This window comes from Diorhabda carinulata, chromosome 1 (assembly GCF_026250575.1).
Source record: "Diorhabda carinulata isolate Delta chromosome 1, icDioCari1.1, whole genome shotgun sequence".
Taxonomy (NCBI): domain Eukaryota; kingdom Metazoa; phylum Arthropoda; class Insecta; order Coleoptera; family Chrysomelidae; genus Diorhabda; species Diorhabda carinulata.
Genome location: NC_079460.1, coordinates 22826031 through 22846799, shown reverse-complemented (window position 1 = coordinate 22846799; position 20769 = coordinate 22826031). Strand labels below are relative to the sequence as shown.

The window sequence follows — 20769 nt, the reverse complement described above, 5'->3', positions numbered from 1 at the left end:
GTTTGTTTATTTAATTTCACCATGGGATAATAAATTTTATAGTGATTCATCCCTAATTTGGATTGTTGGAACTAGGTGTCCTACAACTGCGATATAAACATATAAACTTTTCTTATGACCCTTGTATATAAAAAAGCAAGGATATTACTTACAGAGAATTGACTTAACAAACAACACTGTGTATATATCGTACAGCCTTAGACCTGGACTAGAAAATGACTAACGTCTTGCATTATTCCATATTCTGTTAGCTGCTTTCAATGACTCCAAATGTTATTATGGTTAGAAGAATTGTTTTGAAAGCATCAGAAACTATTTTTTTTTTCTTTTCAAGTAATCGATTGTCAATTCCCAAAAAATATCGTAATGTTTCCAATAATTGGAATGGATTTTTGGAAAATTGAATTCGCGTTTTCAATAAAGCAAATCGAAAATCCCCACTGGTGGACGTTGGTCCTAATAGATGTTTTGTTACTTTCCTTTATGATGGGAAAACCAGGATTGGCAGTCCAAGTGAACCAAATCGTAACAAATATTTCTTTGTTTCTTTTTCTAATCACCAGCATAAGTTTTCGCCCACCCTATAGCGGACACTATTAGTTTTGGTTTGTAAGACACCGTTTCAACCTTCGTTTGACAATATGAAAGAGAAATTTGTTGGAAGTGTTTAATTTCGAAATTTACTGAATGGATGAGTGGGGCATAAACTTTTGCAGTTCTGTAACCAGTCTAGAGGGGAACCGTAGCTGCTTTAGCTTCCCGAAAATTCAATCACAATTGGTCGTTTCAAGGGAAATTACAAAATATTAATCATTGTTCAAGTGTGAATTTAATAAAGTCATGTGTTAAAAACTTCGAAGCATCCGACAGGAAAATTAATAAAAAACAAACTGGGCGGCCACGGTGCAGGAAAAACTAAGAGAGCGTGAAATAAGTAAACAAGTATATGCGGGACGATCCAAGGTTGTCTACTCGCAAGCTTTGGCGATTTATAATTTTATTTATGTTTGGGAATGAGTTAAACAGCGTTTTAATAACAAATATGTATAAAGAAATATACAAATATAAATTTAATGACTTGGAAACCCGTACACTAAGTGAAAATTATAATGTTTCTATGATATTTTGTATAAATATTATTCGTATATTCACAGACGAGCCCTTTATTTTGGAAATGGAAATACCCCTCCAATAATAGAAAAAAGATTTATTAAGCCCTAACACGTACCACTTTTCAATAGCTTAATTATCTCTGTTTACATTAGCAGGTAGGTAATTTTATAAAGGGACGGTTAATATCGGAAAATTTTTTGGCGGAAAAAATACCTGAACTGTATTATTTAGAATAATATACATGAAAATAACATTAAAAATTAGTATTCTGTTGAATTTCATAGTACGTGTTTCTCTGTTCATTTACCAAAAATGTGAAAAAAGCCCATTTCAAATATTTTGGTACTTAAATTGGAAACCAAGACAAGCAGTGGGTCCCCCACGTGTGCTGTGTTACTTGTAGCATGTCCTTGGTGCCTTGGATGAATGGGAAGAAAAAAAATGCCTTTTGCAATTCCAATGGTATGGCGGGAACCTACTAACCATTTTGACGACTGCTATTTTCGTCTAACAAAGACGGTTATTCTAAAAAAGGAAAGCACAAGATGTACTATCCAAATTTGCCATCTGCTATACGACCTTTTCCCCATAACGAAGATTCTCCAGTACCGATTGCGCCTTTAGATCCGCAAAATATTGTTTAAGAAGATACTGGAGAGAACGTATCATCAGAAAACTCCGAAGAACAATGCACTGACCCTATTTTTACATTAAGTACCAATTCAAAATGAGTTGAAAGATTTAGCACGTGATTTGGGGTCATCAAAGCAACAGTCTGAACTTCTTGCTTCCCGTCTTAAGGAATCGAACTTTTTAGCCAAAGAGACAAAAATTACGACGTTTAGAAAAAGAAATACTACATTTTCTGCATTTTACAGTATGGAAAATTCGTTGTGTGCGTGTATGGATATTGATGGTCTAATGAAGGAACTTGAGCATTGAGCAAAATCCCAGTGAGTTCGCCTATTTATTGACATGTCTAAATATAGTTCAAAAGCAGTGTTATTACACAATGGAAATTTTAAACCGCTTATACCAGTTGCTCATTCTTTGAAGATGAAAGAAACTTATGTAGACAAAATTAACTACAAGCATAAGTGGCAGATATGTGGGGTGAGGTGATTAGAATTTTAATGGGACTTCGGGGAGGGTTTACTAAACATTGCTGTTTTCTTTGTCTATGGGACAATCGGGTAGTAGACCAACACTATGTTAAACAAATTGGCAAGCAAGAAGTGAGTTTTAACCGGGATCTCAAAATTTTGAGTTTATACCCTTTGAAGATTCCAAAAATATCTTTCTACACCCCCTTCACATTAAACTTGGATTGATAAAAAACTTTGTAAAGGCTATGGATAAAGAGGGTGATGGATTCAAATACCTTAGAGAAGTCTTTCCCCAGTTGTGTGATGCCAAATTAAAGGAAAGTATTTTTATTGGGCCACAAATCGCTGGACAATGACAATTTTGCAAAAAAGTTCACCAAACAGGAACTTAGAGCATGGAAGGCATTTGTTGATGTAGTGAAGGGATTTTTGGGCAAAAATATGGATCCAAACTACCAACAGTTAGTTGACGAACTTTTAGACGCCTAAAAATCCCTTGATGCTTGAATGTCATCTCCTCCATTCCCATTTGACATTTTTTCTCGAAGATTTGAGAGCTGTCAGTGATGAGCATGCTGAAAGGTTCCACCAAGATATTAGAACAATGGAAATTCGGTATCAAGGAGATGAGATTCCGCCATGATGGGTGATTACACTTGGTTTTTAAAAAGAGAAGTGCAAACTCTCATAAAAGGAAAAAGTGGAACTAATTGATATTTAAAGTGATTTCTTTTTAAATTTTTTGTTTTTAATAGATGTGAGGCATGCTTATTAGATGTAAACTACAAATATTGTCAATATATACGATTTAAAAAACGTAAAATTTTATTTTTTATATTATATTAAATATTTAACCAATTAATATGGTTCTATAAATGTGAAACATAAAAACCTTACGTGTTACAATTATTTTTTTCATATTTTCGTATTTGTACAGGTCCATTTTATCACAACATTCTATTCATTCTTGTGTTACAACAAAAAAATTTTTTTTGTCGACCAGTGAATTGTTTGAAGCTCAGCAATTTTTCAAACATACCTATAACCAGATGATCAATAGTCACATACACCCATCAAAGTTTGAAGAAGACAGATTCGTTAGTATTTTGAAGCAGTTCCTCAAGTTTTGTTTTCATACTAATCGATTCCGATTCCCTTAAGTGGGGTTCTCAAAGAGCGGTGTAGAAGTTGAGTTTATTATAATTTATGTCTACGTGCTAAGTTCTACGGTGGTAGATCATTAAGTTGTTTATAATCCGTGAATTTTTTTCCAATGCTGTATATATAAATACGCATTCTCAGTTGACCTACATTTGTAGCCAGCATACACTATCCTCCATTTAGTTTCTCTCTCATACTCCGCCTTAATACAGCTCTTGAAATACCTAGATATATAGAACCATAAAGACTTGTTAAACTTTTTGCTTCGTTTCATTCATGTTTACTAGTATCCAGAATACGGGGTGTATCAAGCCCAGTCTACGTTATTAATTTAACACTCAAAATAAATGTAAATAATAGCGCAACATATCAATATTTCTGTAATCAAGGATATATTATTTCAAAATAAGTATTTAATATATTTGATTATACTTGCAAACCACGTATGCCTCTATATCATGGGGACACGTGCAAAACGAACAGGAAGAAAGTATAGACATAACAAAATATAACTTTGAAACAAGCGTTGAATGTCAACTGGAAAATGAGAAGCGAGGAATTATACAAAAAGTACTGGACGTGATATACACCAGGGCAGAAAAGCTATTCGAGAAGCTAAAAACACAACAAGGAACTCATGAAGTGAAGACTGCAGAAAACACGGGGGACCGAGGAGACAACTGTACCAATAGGTTAAGCTAACACAAAAAACAAAACTTGAGTCTACACATAAGAGGACCCAGTAACTCCGTACAAGTGTCGATTGTTATAAAGAAGGCGAAGGACCACTCGGATTAGATCTTTTCTTGCCGAAGAAAATTTGAGAGGGTTTACACGAGATAGCGAAACACACACACATTACGACGTTAAGAATGTATAGCCACCGGTGATGACTTCAACAAGACGAGAAGATCTCCCTGAATCTCTCATAGAACAAGGGAGAGAGTATAAGGCCCTGTCGAAATGACAAGGGGTGGTGGTTTACCATATTTTTTCGGGAACATCTCAGATTACATCTACCGTGAAGCCATCCTATTAAAGTTTTCATCTTGGTCACATTGACTGAATATAATAGTATTTTAAATAATGGTTGAAGATTGACAACTAAAATAGACGTAATGTTGGAAGCGAATAAAACAAAGGATGTTATTTGAATAATATCGGAATTACAAATAATCTTTTTCAATTGTAAATTCGTTTAGTAATAATTACAGCTTACAAACCAAATATAAGTACATATTGATGATACCAAAAGTTCATTAAAGACAAGAATAAACCTTCATCAGAATTGCGGACGTATGCAATATTTTGGTTACATATGAAAAAGTATCTGCAAGTGAATTTACTAAATATGCCATAGGAGACAGGAAGATTCTTCTTGAACATATCGGCAAGGTGAAGATGACTTGAAACGTGTTTCTCCTTGATCTGCTCATTCATGACTTTTTTCCCTTCCAGTCAACCGCGTTCGAAACGTTCAGTTAGGCTATTGAGGGCTCTATCTTGAATAGAAACACTTTTAAATTCAAAATAAGGAGGAGGAAGAGTTGACATAATCCGCTCCAATAATATTAATATGGATAGTTCAACATGCTGTAGCCTCAATTCGACATTAAGCTCATTGAAATCACATTATTAACAATTCCATTCCATAAGAAAAGAAAGATTACAGAAGCCTATCTAATCTTTGACTTGAACTCAGCTCATACATAGAATTCAACTTGGTCCAAATACCCTTGGCCGTTTCACAAGAAGACGTTAGTTCCTCATTGGTAGCATTCAGCGTATTCACCAAAAAGAGCCCAGAAAGCGTGTCCTTGGTTTCGAATTCATCTTTATTGGAAACATCAGCAGTCACTGTCAACGCACCATTTACGACATCCAAAAGTTTTTGATGTGTTAGCAGTAAGGTGATTTGTCTTTTCCAACGCGACTAGTTTCTTTGATCCTCCAGTTTCTCAATAGTAGCCTTGAAATCAGATGATCCTGACGTGTTCATGATCAACTATCACACTGTCACACACCAGTTCACAAACACACATGATTAAGGCACGTTCATGTACTCAACTCCTACAGTTCGCGTAAATCTGGGCTCATAACCTCTTAGGTTAAATTCAAATTAAAAAAGAAATAGAAGGTTTGATAGTGTAATTAAAAACGACTACACATACAGTTACAGAAACGTTTCCGGAAAATAAATATTCAAACAGTCCTTTCTTGTTGTCTGGTGTTTGACCAAGTACGAGGTAGGTAGTGCCAGTATAAAACAGTATAAACTTTGTAGTGAACGTAAGTGGCTTGTTTGCCTTTTGGTTCTCCAGCCTTTCTGTTCCTCTCACAAAATTGTACATAAGAGCTTGGAGTGTGGTTCTATTCATCATGTTTCTTGTCACTAGTTTACTAGAATTGAAACGATCCTATCCGATAGCTATGACCCGATTACGAGGATATATTGAAAAATTCTTAGCCTACCTTAGAACTAAACAAAATTTCAATCTCAAAATATTTTATTATTCAACATATTCTCCTCTTAATTGGATACATTTATTACAGCGAACCTGCAACGTCTCTAGATCTTTCAAAAAATGTTTCTTCTTGCTCTGCAAACCAGACCTCCACGGAAGGAGCCAAATCTGGTGAATAAGGGGGATGTTCTAGTAATTCAAACCCTAAATCACGATTTTCTTGCATGGAAATATGAGATTTGTTTGCAGGGGTGTTTCCTGAAAAAACAAAACAGCTTTGGATAGCTTTCCGCGTCTTTTCTCTTTAATTTTTTCCCGTAGAGTGGTCAGTAATGTCGAATATTAATTTCCAGCTATTGTTCTACTCTGATCCAAAAAATCAATCATGATTACTCCATGACATTCCCAAAAAACTGAAGCAAAAGCTTTTTCAGCAGATTTTTGGACACGAAACTTCTCAGGTCTTGGAGAACCAGAGTGTCGCCATTCCATCGATTGTTCCTTTGTTTCTGGTTCGTAGAAATGTACCCAAGTCTTATCCATAGTAACAATTCAGTTTAAGAAGTCTACATAGTTTTCAAATCGAGCACAGATCGAACGCGATGTTTCTACCCATGTACGCTTTTGGTCAATATTCAAACATCTTTTTTCTTTTAATTTATTGCGTAGCTCTGGTTTACTTTTTTGACGTCAAGCTTTGCACTGACACTTCTAATAAGTTATTGTTCGTTGCTATGGTAACGCAATATTTTGTTTATGCATGGAACTGGTCTAGGCTAACTAGATATCAATACATCCTCGTATATCATTCAGTTTCTGGACTGGACAACTAGATCGTAGTTTATTATTATCAAGTCTAGATTCCCAAAGATGAGGAAAGTCCAGTATTCTATGTTGCATGAGAAATAATTTATGGTATAGGTTAGGAATGGTCATTTATATTTTTTAGCATTTTTAAGTTTTATTGATTTTGATGAAACACATCTTCATTCACCCCATCCATAACCTTGAAATCGAAAACAATTTCTAAAAGAAATTTTTTATTTATTATTTGAGATTGTGAGGAATATTTATTTGAGTAGAACATCCCCGTACACTGTTACTATACCTGCGTGTTGGCGTCTATCTCCATCCGATGATAGAGCGCGTCGCTGCAACCCCAACAACGAAGCGCCCCTTAACAGGTCGGTCTCGGTCGTGATCGGCTCACGGCTGCCGTGTATAAGTATTAGAGCAGAGAAGGGCGGCTTTTCTCTGAGCTGCTCCCTTCATTGTACCCTAGCTATGGTCCGGGAGGCGCGAACGGCTCATCCCCTTTTGCTGGTCGCCGTGTTCGTGGTCATGTGTGCTGCCATACCACACTCCGTTATGGCAATAGACCTCAGCCGTCTCTACGGACATATCAGCTCCAAAAGAGGTAAGAAACTTGATATTTGTATATTTGCTTACGCTGCAACTTGTTGGTAATCGTATCAACAGTTGTCGCAGTCACCTTACACGATCAATAGTCTAAAATATTTATGTTTTTATTATATTTCTTGCGTGTTGTCACTTTTTTTTTCAACGCCATTTAATTATAACTATTCTAATTTATGGGCTGCGACATAAAAACACTAATTACTAATTGTGTAAAACTATACAGGAGTGTTATTAAAACTATAATTTACGTTTTTTCTCTTAACAATTGAATTGTATGTAATACAAACATGAAACTTATTGTGTGTTTTAGATATCATAACTATTTAGTAGTGATATTTTTTATATAATATTATTTATTTAAACGATAATTGAGAAATAGATATTGATATCATCAATGAAAACTTTTCAATATGATTCAAATTAATGAAACTAATCGAATTTATTGTTTTTTTTTTTCGTCATTTTATGCTGCAAATAGTGAATTTCTTCAGTTATAATATGGTTTAAACTCCAGAATTAGTTTCCTATATTAAGTAGTCAGACAATGAATAACACACCTCGTACAAGGAAATGAAATTAAAATATATATCATTATTTAGGTTAAGTTTCGAATATAATATAAACACTTTATGAAAGTATTAACAATTGTTTAAATATTAAATCAGTGCTTTGAAGCTCTGACCTCTAGATTTAAATAACAGTCGCAATTACTTAACTAAAAACGTTAAATCCTTTGGATAAGACGAAATAGAACCAAAATAGAATATCAGCGTGGATAATGGCAATCATTGAACCAATACACAAGAAAGGAAACAAAAAAAAGATGAATGCAGAAACTACAGATACAGCCTACAAAATAGGGGTTAAGAAAATAGATAAAAGTTTGAGAATATATGGAGATAACTTGTTCGGAGACTACTAATACGAGTTCAGATCAGTCACAGAGCACATTTTCACTCTGCAGCAAAGAATAGGGTATGAATACGATCCGCCAATTTACTGAGTCTTCATAGATTTTCAAAAATCTTGCGATGCTCTGAACAGAAATTATTTTTACTGCATTATGAACGATCTACAGCAACAAGCTCACCAAAATGACACTAGAACATACAAAAACGAAGGTTAAGGCAAAACAAAATGTTTCCAGACCAACACAGGAGTAAAACAGGGAGATCCTTTATCCATTACGCTGTTCAATATAGTATTAGAATGAATAGTACGCAATATCGGTTTGAATAGAAGAGGGAGACTAAAAACAAAGACAACGCAATTACTGACAAATGCAGACGATGTATGTAGTAATAATCCGTCACAGGAACGTCAGAGATACTTAATTACAAGTTGTCGCATTATGCACTTTATAACATAACTACTACATATTTAAGAAGTTTCTACATTTTCTAATGAATATTTGATAAGAACTATTAATTTTAATTTCATTATTTAAACTATTGAAGATTTTGGATGCGAAATGAACAGGATTATTGAAACTTATGTTAGTTCTGTTTTGTAACAGGTATAAGTTTGTATTTGACCTTGTACTGTAACTGTTCATTTAATTATTTAAATTTGTATATGATTTTGCAGGTTATTTAATATTTCATAAACAAATTTAATTGCTCTTTGAATATTCGGGCTGCTGAATGTATCTTTATAATATTATTATTATTATAATATATTTTATTGTTACTGAAGAAACCAAATTTGCCTCTTTCAATTTGAATTTTTTTTTGATTTCATAATTTGGTTTTTCTCAATACCATCTTAAAATTCAACTTTTATTGTTCTTTCCCAATTGATATGCAGGTAGGTAAAGTATTATTATTGTTAACCTTTCTAAGAAACATCGAAATTTCGTATTTTCCCTTTACAGTCGTTAATAAGTCTCGGTATATCTTGTATATTCATCAATTTTTTCTTTTATGATGTCTAAACACACTATCTAAATAATAAATGTAAATTTTTTATATTTCCTACGAACACCACTTCAATTCCGAACCATATTTTAAAAAATTAACACGAAATTAAATAACGAAAACTCAAATAATTTTTGAATTGCCTCTGCACCAAAAAAAAACGTGTTAGTTAATTTCTGATCCGTTTTTCCCTTGGTTGTGTTTAAAAAACATCTAAAGTCTCTTTTACATATTTCATGCAAGAAAAAAAAATGTTAAAAACGTTGCGCCTTTCTCAATTAGCTTTACAGCAGCTTTTTAATCTATAAATGCGCACTTCCTTTGATTGCATAATGTCGAATATCTACAATGTAATAGTTCGGAGGTGCAAATAAAGGTGGAAGTGGCAATGAAAGCTATAAATACAATTTTCGAACAGCTTTCAATATACGCCACGGAAGAGAAAGATTCTTACGTCATATTTTATGTAATACGAGCTTTTTATGTATGTAACTTTATTTTTCTCTACTTTTATCACAAAGAGAGGTTATAACGAGATTATTACTGAGAATGTCGTATTACGTCTTTTTAGATTAGCTAATTAGTTTCTAATGTTGATATTCATACTAAACCTACTATTTAATATGAGAATATAATAAACGTTTCGTATACCAGGTTTGTTTAATAAAAATAGTTCATAAAGCATAGCTTTATTGATATGCTTAAATATGTAGCGTATATAAATATATAAGATGGACGAATTTAGGCCTTGTAGAGGATTAGAAGCTGTTGTGGAGTAAATAGTTTTTTTAAGCTACCTTAGCTAATTGGGCCACATAACTATGCCAAGGCATATTGCTTTCAACCTCAACACCCAACAAGCGAATTTGCGGTGATGATGATATTTTATGTCCAGACAGGACCAAATCCTGAGCTGCTGTTCCAGCCTTCTTTGTAAAAACATCATCCTGGGTCTTTGCAGCATAAAACTCAATCAGATTGCTTCCAACCCACTCCAGAATGCTATCAGGATTGGTATGGATGGTGGTGATCTGTTGTTTTGGATTATGTAGTTATGTAATTTATAACAATACATTATAATAAGATTGGAAGTGAAAATTGAAACAACATTGTGATGACCATGAATTCAAAATTCAATATTCATCTCATCCTAGATATAGATAAGAATGTAGTAATTTATTCCCTTGGAGAATTGTCAAAATCTGGTTTGAAAACTGTTATATTGTATCTATAAATCTGAGAAAAAAAATTAAGAAATACATTAAGAAGAATAAATAAAAATAAAATTTATAATGATGCACACTAGTCCCTAATAACAGCAACTTATATAGTCTTTAAAAATTTGTGGAATGAATTTATTATCAAAATTTTACAAATGAACACATGTCATTAGATTTATCATCATCGATATAAATAGAAATCTTCGTTTAATCAAATTTCAATTCCTTGTATTTCCAATTAGTTTGTTCCATATGGCATTCCAATTTCTTCTTTAGTTTCTCTAATCTATGTTCATGAATTTCCAGTAAACTGTAATCGGCGATATATTTTATCGTACCAGAATTCTTTCTATATCTTGTGATTTGATTTCTAAGTTGTATTAACTGTTCTTGTTGAAGTTGAGAAATTGGAATCATTTTTGATTTATTTACGTATGATAGCAATTTGAGTTCAAAAATTATATCAATCTTAATAAACGATAACGTCAAACACAGAATGTCATTAGTTATCTTCTTTTTTATTTCATTATATTAGTAAACGCGTTAGTCCACTTAATGCTTTAATCCACGAGACCGGAGATAAAAAAAGAAGAAACCTTGAACAATGGCTGTGAATATTAATGTTGGTTAACTATTAGGATGTAAAGTTCACTTTTAATTGTGTATTATAATTAAAAATTTTATATTTTGTCTTGTATTATTTAATCATCAACCATTTTAAGCTCCTGTATAAATGATGTAGCGAACAGTTGGGGAGAAAGTGGGGTAAAAGTTCCATTTATTAATAGGTTTAACCATATTACGCATAAATTTTTTACATATTCACTTTTATTCAAAGTTTAGTCGATAAAATGCGTCTGTAGTAGTCACGTTATGTTGGAATGTCGTAAAAGCCAATAGGAAATTATAAAGTTTTCGTATAACTATAATATTTAAGTATTCGAAATTAAAAATTGATCAATTCAAACATCGTAGACGTAAAATCAGTTGAAATCAATGTCGTTCTTTTGAACATGATCTTTATGTTTTCAATGATTTTACTCAATTTCCCATTCTATTTTCGGCCATTTTGAATCGTGTATAAATATGCGAAAAATTCCTTTCGTACTCAGTCTATATTTTTCCAAAATTTTCACTCAAATCGGTAATATTTGTGATGCCTTGTGATTTTACATTTCCCTTACGAAATAAAAAAAAATTATCAAGTTTCCTTAAAAATGCTCAAAAATTTAACCCAAAGGACATGAATTGTGTCACTAAATTAGGCTTCAAACTGAAACTCTACATCTTAAATTGTAAAATTAGGGATAAATCTTGATCCTATTTCATCACAAAATCTAACCTGAAGCCTGGCCCTATTTTGAGAAATTTTTTAATTTATATAAATGTAAAAAAATATTTTTGGTGCTTAAAATTAGAAATAAAAGTAACAGAACGAAAAAAAAAACGACACTAACCTAACCAAAGAACAGGTTATGTCATTTGACTACCTACTTTAAACAAAAGGGCAAAAGTTAAAATACACAAAACCTGCGTTAGACCCATATTGACATCTGCTATAGAAACAAGAACGAACAACAAAATAACCAAAAACTAAATGAAAATACCCAGAAACATATGCGGATACACACTAAGAAGTAGAAAGAGAAACGCAGACATAAGACACGGACGTGAGGTGGAAGACATAATCAGATAGGGACGTAATCGTAGAAGAACTTGGAACGAACACGTGGACAGGATGACCAGAAAAAGATTAGCAAAGATCGCACGAGACGGTAAACCAGGGACACGACGACCTTTAGGAAGATTTCCAAAAAGATGGACGGAATCATGGACATCAACATCTCAACAAACTAGTTTTGCCTAGGCCAAAATAGTTCTTCCTATACGCGATAGAATTAACTAGTATAGCCTATTCCAAACTAATTTATCGGAAGCCCGATAGGATAAACCAGTTTAGTCTATGCTAAACTAGTTGATCCTGATATAAATACGCACACTCTAGAATAAAAGTACGGCCTAATCTAAACATTATAGTATAATATAATAGACTAGAAAGTCAAAATAAATAGATAAACTGAATAAATCACCCGCAATTTGAAAAATAATCACTTTTATTGAAAAAATATTGATAAGTCGCTAAAAGCTATAGATAATTGTTATTTATTTTGACATGGTGAGCTTTGGTTAGGTTAGGTTAGGTGGTATCATTGCCTAACCTAACAAATTTTGCCCAGTGTTCCCAACTCTCAAAAATTTATGTCCCTAAAGCTCCAATCAAAAACCCCTAAATACCTCACAATTACTAGAAATTCCCTCCTTAAAAAATTTTATAAAATAACAATTATGGTAAAATAATTAAATATTTTTAAATAAATAAAAAGATATCATTAAACAAATAATAAATTTCAAACAATAAATAATTTCCTTCAGCAAAATAATTTTTTTAAATTCTTTATTCATGAATTATCGAAAACAAGTAACAAATCATTTTCTTCAGATTTTGATTTTTGAAGTTTTAAATTCATGCATATTGACATAAAATAATTTCAAAATTTTTGCGGATGGTTGAAATATTGTGTATGATCCACCATTCCGTTGCCGAATTTTTGCGCCGTTTCATAACCATGGATGCAACGTGGGTCCAAGAAAACAGTCACATTTGGTTAAGAAGAAGATGTTGTTCCATCAACCCAAGCACCAGCTCACACATCCGTTATTGCAATGGCAAAAATTGATGAATTAAAGTTTTAATTGGTAACTCATACACCCTATTCGCCAGATTTAGGCCCCCTCGGATTGTTTTCCAGCAATGAAGAGATTATGTCGGCAGTTAATGGCTATTTTGATTATTCTTATCATGAAAAAAGTATCGAACTTAAGGAACATCGCTGGGAAAAGTCTGAGGAGCTAAAATGTTGGAGGATAAATATATTATTTTCCAAAATCTTTTTTGTTAGACCAGCTACTTCTGAAACCATCTTCGTACCACTAGTCTTCAATTAATCTATGATCTACTCGAACAAATAGTAGTTAATTTTTCTAAATTAAATACCAAAATAGAAAACTAAAACTTTACGCAAGATTTTAGGTGAAGTGATATTCGATAAATTTGATTTTTTGTGCTTTGACTATAGTTTTATCACAAAATAAAACTTCATTAATAGTTGAAATTGAAGATTTCGAAATAATTTATGATATTTATAACAATACTAATTTGAATTTAGAAACGATGTGCCTAATTAGACTCACATCGAGGTTTCCCTAATGGTTCAATTAAAACAGACTAACCTCATATTTAGGGCTTTTAACCTTATCAAGCATATTCAACATTACATTAATCAATACTCCACGTAAACAGGCATCATTCGACAGTTTTATAGCAAAAGATAAATTTTTAACGATGGAATTATAAAACAGCAAACGTCAAAAAAATAATGAAACTGCGTCGATGTAATTTTCACACTTGTTTGTATCATAGACCTAGTAACTGGAGTTTCTATTAAATAAAGTAATTTAAGCAGCAAAAAGGTAATTTTTAATTTGATATAAACTTTTGTTTCTAATTGGAATCCAAATCATTTTTTATTTATCTAATTTCAGATGAAAATTAATTTTTTGTGATTTTGGAGTAATGTTTCAGCTCATTACAAGTTGTAGACATTTCAAAAAATAGGAGCAACTAGGTGGTTAAGCAAACATAAGTTCTTTACTCAATTTTTAATGAAGAATGTTTAATCATTGTAAATTCAGTTAAATTTTTTAATTTTATTTCGATTTTTGAAGAAATTTATAATGAAAGTTTTGATAGCAAATTTCGGTTCACAGTTAGAAACTCGATAAGTCAATGGTCCAATGAAAACTTGTTTATGTTCTTTGTTTTACTAGATTTGGTCACTTCCCCTGTTTCTAAGCACTTGCATAGTAAAACCATTTGCTTTAGGTTGGAACTTGGTACAAAGACTGCTCCAGCAAATTATGCGCATTTTGAAATGTTGTACGCAAGTGCAGTTGATCTTAAACTGGACGAAAATGACATCGAGGTAGATTTGAATTTTAAGAGAAAGAATTTCAAAGAAAAAATTGATGCCTGCTGAAAACTCAAAAGATGTAGCTGACACAATTTCAATAGCTCAACATTACAAAATTATATATTTTAATATCGGAGAAAGATTTTACGCAATCAAAGACGTTTTACAAGATAGTTCTTAGTAGGAGCACCACAAGCTTTGAGTCTATGTTTAAACTCGAAACATCTCCCACAGAAGCCCTGAATAGAGTTGGTAAAATGTATAAAATTGAAAACGACCGTTTATAGAGCTGCCGTAGTTTGCTTAACAATACAGGAACTGAGAACTACGGATGCAGTGACGATTGGTATCCAACCCAAGAAGCGGAAAAAATGCTTTCACTCCTCTGAAAATGTTGATGCTTAGAAAGAAGCTGTTTAGGGCTAGGGAAGGAAAATTTCGAATTATCTCAATTAAACCCCTTCTATTATAGTATAATATTATGAACTGTTAAATACACAGGATCTTTTAGAAAGATCCTATAATCCGTTTGTCATTATTTTCATTACAAAAATCATTTTGACATAATTTATCAATACTTTGATGTTGGCATTTCTACTGCAAGTGTATTGTGGTGATGTAGTATCTCAAACATACTGTAATTTTTTTATTTTAATAAATATTAAAGTCAACAAAAGACGTATAAAAACCTAGCTGACTTTTTGCTTCTTTATAATTTCCAAAAAAGAGTTTCCAAACACCTAATTTTCAATTAGTTTTCCTGGACACCCATTGGGGTATTCCATAGCGCCCTAGACCCTAAAATAGAGGGCCCCTTTACATGTTTTAGCTGAAGACCCCAAATGGTCTCAGTCCGGGCCTGAATCAATCGATTCCTACAAAATTCTTAATCGAATAGATTATTTACAATTTTATCCTCATTCGCGAAATAATCATACCATAAATAATAACTAAAGCGAGTATAATTTTGACGTTTTATAACTTCCTCCATTCTACTGTCGTATCCGGAGCATGCTATTGGTCTAATTAACCTCAACGATCAAAAGTGTTATAGCTGATAAACACGAAATGTTGGAAATAGAAACAGCCTACTATCATTTTTTAATTACCAAGATAATGATATGTAATTTAAATTACAATCGTTAATTTATTTTAAAATTTTTATTCGAATAACTGTCCCTTAACAAACTAGAGATTAATTAATTGATTGGAAGTTGCAAACATACTGATACCATCAAACAGAATAATGAAAAGCGAATCTATTAAATAAGCTAAACGATCAGGACACGCAGAGACGTCAAAAACAAAACTTGTTCGTATGTATTGACCACTCCTGATTGGTTTATTCTCATCGATCCAGTTACTAAGATGACGTATTTTGTTTGTGTCGAAACATAACCTCGAAATTCTGTACTGAGTACAGTTGACTTAGTTCTGTCATCAGATTCATGCGCAGTTTGAAATTTTGCGTTCGCGGTGCGAATAACGCTCATTCGGGATTAAAAATTCTGTGTTCGTGGATCAATAATAACTAATTCTAAACGAGTTCAGAATACGTTCGCTGTATCCTTTTTAATACGATCCGTGTACATTCGTTCGACTTACAATTTTTGTGATATTTACCACCAATCTCTAACCTAGTGTTTTTCTACATACATGTAATCAAAAATCTTGTTAGTTGACTTTGTATTTACATATATCAAGAATAAATCTTAATTATTCAGTAAAGTGAATATTATATACAGTTTATTCTCCTAGCTAGTTTGAACGTTCAGAACATATTCTGAACAAATCATACGCATTTAAAAAATTCACAATTTATTCAGATTGTGTTCAAATTAACTACCGCGATCAAATCATCATTCTATTGACGAATTTTATATCTTAAATTTTCCCAGGTGACGCCTGTCATCCGTATGAACCTTTCAAATGTCCTGGGGATGGGAATTGCATTTCCATCCAATATTTATGTGATGGCGCGCCGGATTGTCCGGACGGATACGATGAAGATTCACGACTGTGTACAGCAGCAAAAAGACCTCCTGTAGAAGAAACAGGAAGTTTTCTAAAGTCCCTCCTACAAAGCCATGGGCCAAATTATTTAGAAAAATTGTTTGGAAGTAAAGCTCGAGACGCTCTTAAACCACTTGGAGGAGTTGATAAAGTAGCAATAGCATTATCAGGTAAGCATATTTTTATGGAATGTGTGGAAGCGTTGTTTGTTGCCTAGCTAGTCGGTTGAGATATGATTCCTCATATCCCATACATGGAACGTAGTACAATCGATGAAAGGTGACATATTGACAAAGTGCACTAACCATGATTCCCGGAAGCAATTATTTTATTTTTATTTCAGTAAAAATAGATATATATATTTCTCTTATAAGACACAGTGATATAAAATATTAAAACACTAAGAAATGTAAATATATGAACAATAATGTTGACAGGGTTGAGTCAAATTTATTTTGTTTCAAATACTATGTCAAAATAAATTGCGTCAAAAACCATGGTACGTTGAGAAACAGATATACAACAAACACTGATAGCTCAGTGTTGTTAATGCTCCATGCCTTCAAACTGGAAGTCCAGGGTTCGAATCACTTTTTGTAATTTTTACGTATACAGAACTAAATTGAAAATATTTAGTAGTGTTTTTCACAAATTTACCCTTGTATAGTATTTTTTAGAATCTAGGAAGATGCATTATCCATCACGATACAGATATTCGGTGTTATATTTGGCATTTATGATTATAAAAAGTATCATATTTACAGTAACCAGTAATTTGAGGTATGTTAAAAAGAAAAAAATTATACCATTGTCAAGCAACTAATATTGTGTATAAGAACCCTCAATTTCGAATCAAAAAGATTGTTTAGTAGGGAAATTGTAGTTGGAAAAATATTAATTTCAAAATGAGATCGAGTTTATTTATTTTGGTATAATTCCGATTTGTTTCAGAGTCACAAACGATTGAAGATTTCGGAGCAGCCTTACATTTGATGCGATCAGATTTAGAACACTTACGTTCAGTTTTTATAGCGGTAGAAAATGGAGATTTGGGAATGTTGAAATCATTGGGTATAAAAGATTCAGAGCTGGGAGACGTGAAATTTTTCCTAGAAAAATTGGTGAATACTGGATTTTTAGACTGAACCATATTTGACCCTGCTGCTGTATTCTTCGCTCACCCCCAACCTCATTTACCGTTGAGTAAAAATTTTTATTCCTATCTTCCTTATTGATTTTGTCTATCTGCCTGTTTAACTTTTAGCAGCAGAGTCCACTATCTATCCGTCCCCCACTTTCTCAACCAATTTTAAGTTAACAACTACTAATTAGCTTTAATTATGTTAGACTTTGCTGAACAGTCTTTTTTTGCTGTCTCGAAAGGCTGCCGGCACTCATCAACAGCCAATCTACAATTTTACAGACTTATGAAATACATATCAAAGCAACCAAAAGGTCTTTGACAACGGCACATATCATAGCTAAGTGTATTGTTAATATAAGGCAATGTGTGATCACAATATTTAACAGTTTTTATTAATGTTATTTAGACATCTGAGTGTTTTTCAACGAGTTTATCTCCAGAGGAAGGTACACCAAAAATGCGTTTTTTTGGTTATTTGGTTCCAAACACTTTCCGAATCGATTACAATCCAATGGCAAAAGTAGTATTTTCATATAATACTTTCAAAATGTCTAGTAGATTATTTCTATATTTGTGCCAATTTATTTTTTTGAGGAATGCGCTTATAAAGAACGTCTTTTTTGGTGCTTCTTGCTCAAAAAGCAATTATCGTGACACTAGATGTAGTTTTTAAGAATAATATTTAAGGATATTGTAATTTTGAAATTTATAATGCACCGGCTGGCCGGTTGATAGCACTAAAATCCTATAACTTGAGCTAAAAAACCTTGACGTTACCCTAAAACTTTGTTGCGATTAGTGCAGGGTAACAAAGTGCTAGTTCACGTTAATATTTTCTTCTCCGGTAGGGGATTTTAGTTATTTTAATTAGCGGCAACGCTGGGTTGCCGGGGAGCGCTTTGTAGGGCCTAATGCGCATTCGTCCTGCAACCTATGGGATCCCGCAAGGCCGATATTGTGATTTTTGTAAATATATATTACCATCGATGCCGTGAGCACGACTCTATTTATAGATAACGACCTGACACTTTACCATCAAAAATATTTAGAGTGTGTGAAACGTCATCGTTGATTAACAAGCACAATCACATCCGCAAGACGCGAAAAATATAGTCAATATGTTATATATTGTCTGTCTCTTCCTCGTCCTTCGACAAATATTTACCAAAATCGAATGTTTAGACTTGAATCCTTTTCAATTTTTGTCACTAAGAAATATATTTACCGTCGTAACTTTCGCATTCTTATCGGTAAAATTTGTCGAAAGCCCGGTTCGGGACATCTGCTATGTATAGATAAAAATTTATATATATAGAAAACATTTATAAATATATTTTTTCGAATGGTAGTGCAGATGTTTTGTGTTTGGTGCGCGATGAAACGATAATTTGAATGATATACCTCCCGTTTTGAAAATGTTTTAAAATAAAGGCTGGTCTATCAATTATTATATAAATAAAATACATATCAAATATTTTTATCGTTACACATTACGTATTTATTTATTGTGAAATGGAATTTCTAACTTAATAAATACATTAAGAAAAATAATTGTACAGACTTTTAAACCTACCAAATTTTCAGATAAAGGAACATTAAAATTAATCTTTTGTAGGCAGTGACGAACTAAGGGCCTTGTCATACGAGCGTCTTTATCAAGCCGCGCACGCGCATCGAATTCATTGCGCGCACCCTATATGTAACACTTTCTATAAGCATACGAAATGGCAACAATTTCTCTAACCTCCGAAGTTCCAGCTCGGTCCTGCGCATTGTCAAGCATGCGCAGCATAGATAAAGTGTTTCGAACGTGAGAGAAAATGAATATTGTCGGCACCGTATTATATATACGCCATTTTGTACTTTCGCGTCACTTCAGTCCGTAACGAGACACGAATTATGCCATAGAAACTTTATATGTTGACCTCCGCAATTTCTCCTACCACATTGACCCCAGTTATAGTTTATTTCAGAAAAATGTAGAGTAATAAAAACTCATTAGGTATGCAAAGGGACCACAGAGTGACACAGAGTATATTTAATCCACTTTCATAGTTTGGTATTGATTTCATTCTAAAATTCTTTTTCTTTTTATCAAGTGCAGGTAGTACCACCCGGGTTGGGGTCAATATATGGGTTTAGCCTATTGTTATTCATTCACAAACACTGAAAACAGTCCAAAGGCGTCCCGGTAGGATACTCGTAAAAAGAAAAAAAAATTAGGCAGAGGCACTAATAGAAGGTTAAACGGAATCTGTTAAACGCAAAACGTAAATGTATAATCTACTACCTAAGTTATTCCTAAATAATATTTCAAGACCTACGTATGTGGCGGACACCGGAATTGAGCCGAACTCTTCGAAATTCCCCATTTTATTACTCTATACCTTTCTGAAATAAACTATAGTTAATAAAGAGAGATGACAGTCGATCTTAATCCCAAAGCCTTTCAACCTTGCTTTTAATATCATTACTCATTATGATTATTAAGTATTTATATCATATGGTGTTTCATTTTAATAATAAAGGTCTGAGATAAATCTTGTTTTAAAACAGTAGTAATAACAGCTCGCAATGGCGCTAAAAACGAAATTTACACAACAAGTTGCCAAGTTTTTTTTCTCTATGACACTACTGTGAGAGGACGTGAGTGCTCACTGGTATCATTGGGAGTTATTTTAAAGTGACATTCAAAATCGTTACGTAATATGGGACCAAAAAAGCATAGGAAGAGGATAAAATTATTACAAAGTTAATGCAAGGGATGGACGAGAGGATGAATAAAGGCAGAAAAAGTTAACCCAAATTCATCCAGACTATAAACTGGATGGCAAAATGGAGATCATGAGAATTTTGTTAAAATACAAGCATATGTCTAACAGCTATGCTCCAAACTTTCCAGGATATTTTAGAAGTCTAGAGTCACCCCAGATTAATTAATTGCAGCTAATTAATTCTTCACCAAGTGTTTATAACAGTAACGCTGAAGATACATTTTATGATGATTTGTTTTCTGAATAGTAATTTCCTAACTCCTAGTACTTACCACTTTTTATCTAATTTGTTAATGAGTGTACGAGGTCTGGCTATCAAATAACGAAACTGGTTAAGAAAAAGGGGTTTTATTATAAAAATTATTCTACATTCAAATGCTCCCCTTCAATATACTCCCCTCCCCTCG

At 32.9% G+C, this 20769-nt stretch overlaps 1 protein-coding gene across 1 annotated transcript; it reads left to right on the top strand.

Moving 5' to 3' along the window:
- Positions 1-6963: 6963 nt before the first annotated feature.
- On the top strand, positions 6964-19139 carry LOC130890956 (IDLSRF-like peptide). The gene is made up of 3 exons (XM_057795420.1): positions 6964-7262; positions 16330-16614; positions 17396-19139. The coding sequence occupies exons 1-3, from the start codon at positions 7130-7132 to the stop codon at positions 17587-17589; spliced, it is 612 nt and encodes a 203-aa protein (XP_057651403.1). The 5' UTR covers positions 6964-7129; the 3' UTR covers positions 17590-19139.
- Positions 19140-20769: the final 1630 nt, after the last annotated feature.